Source organism: Sinocyclocheilus anshuiensis, unplaced genomic scaffold, assembly GCF_001515605.1.
Source record: "Sinocyclocheilus anshuiensis isolate Anshui unplaced genomic scaffold, SAMN03320099.WGS_v1.1 C31708002, whole genome shotgun sequence".
Lineage (NCBI taxonomy): Eukaryota > Metazoa > Chordata > Actinopteri > Cypriniformes > Cyprinidae > Sinocyclocheilus > Sinocyclocheilus anshuiensis.
Genome location: NW_015602567.1, coordinates 1 through 470, shown reverse-complemented (window position 1 = coordinate 470; position 470 = coordinate 1). Strand labels below are relative to the sequence as shown.

The following is a 470-nucleotide window of genomic DNA, read 5'->3' as shown; positions in this document are numbered from 1 at the left end:
TTTTCATAATCATTTATTCCATCATAATAAGACTGAATGTTTATACAGGCATCCATCTGGTCTGACGCGGTCCGACTCGAAGACAGTAACATGCGCTTATCTGTACTTCTCGGACAGAGCCAGAGACAAAGCACTGAGGAACTTGTCCATAGCAACATGGGCCTCTGGAGTGAAATCGGTGGGGAACAGAATGGCCAGAACCACGAGGATGTTGTGGGACAGAATCTATGGAAAAACGAAACAAAAGTTTACCGTGACTAGGAGAGTAAGACAGAATCGGAGATGACTAAAGGTGAAATTCGTTGCATTTACTTTGAAATTGGCGGGGTCAACACGCAGCTGGAAAGCATGAAGCTCGCTGAGGTTCAGGAGCCCAGAGGTAAGGTCATCGATTTTGCTGACAGCCTCAGCGACGCCGCTCATCACAGTCTTCCCGTGCCTCCTCACTGGGGCAGAGCCGGGGCTCAGGT

The 470-nt window shown here is 48.9% G+C and overlaps 1 protein-coding gene across 1 annotated transcript; it reads right to left on the bottom strand.

Annotated features, from left to right (window-relative positions):
- Positions 1–96: 96 nt before the first annotated feature.
- Positions 97–462, bottom strand: LOC107682146 (hemoglobin embryonic subunit alpha-like; the record flags this gene model as incomplete). The annotated part of the gene is made up of 2 exons (XM_016478491.1): positions 97–225; positions 313–462. Coding segments are annotated over 2 exons (279 nt in total), but the record flags the coding sequence as incomplete, so codon positions are not given.
- Between the last annotated feature and the right edge of the window lie 8 nt (positions 463–470).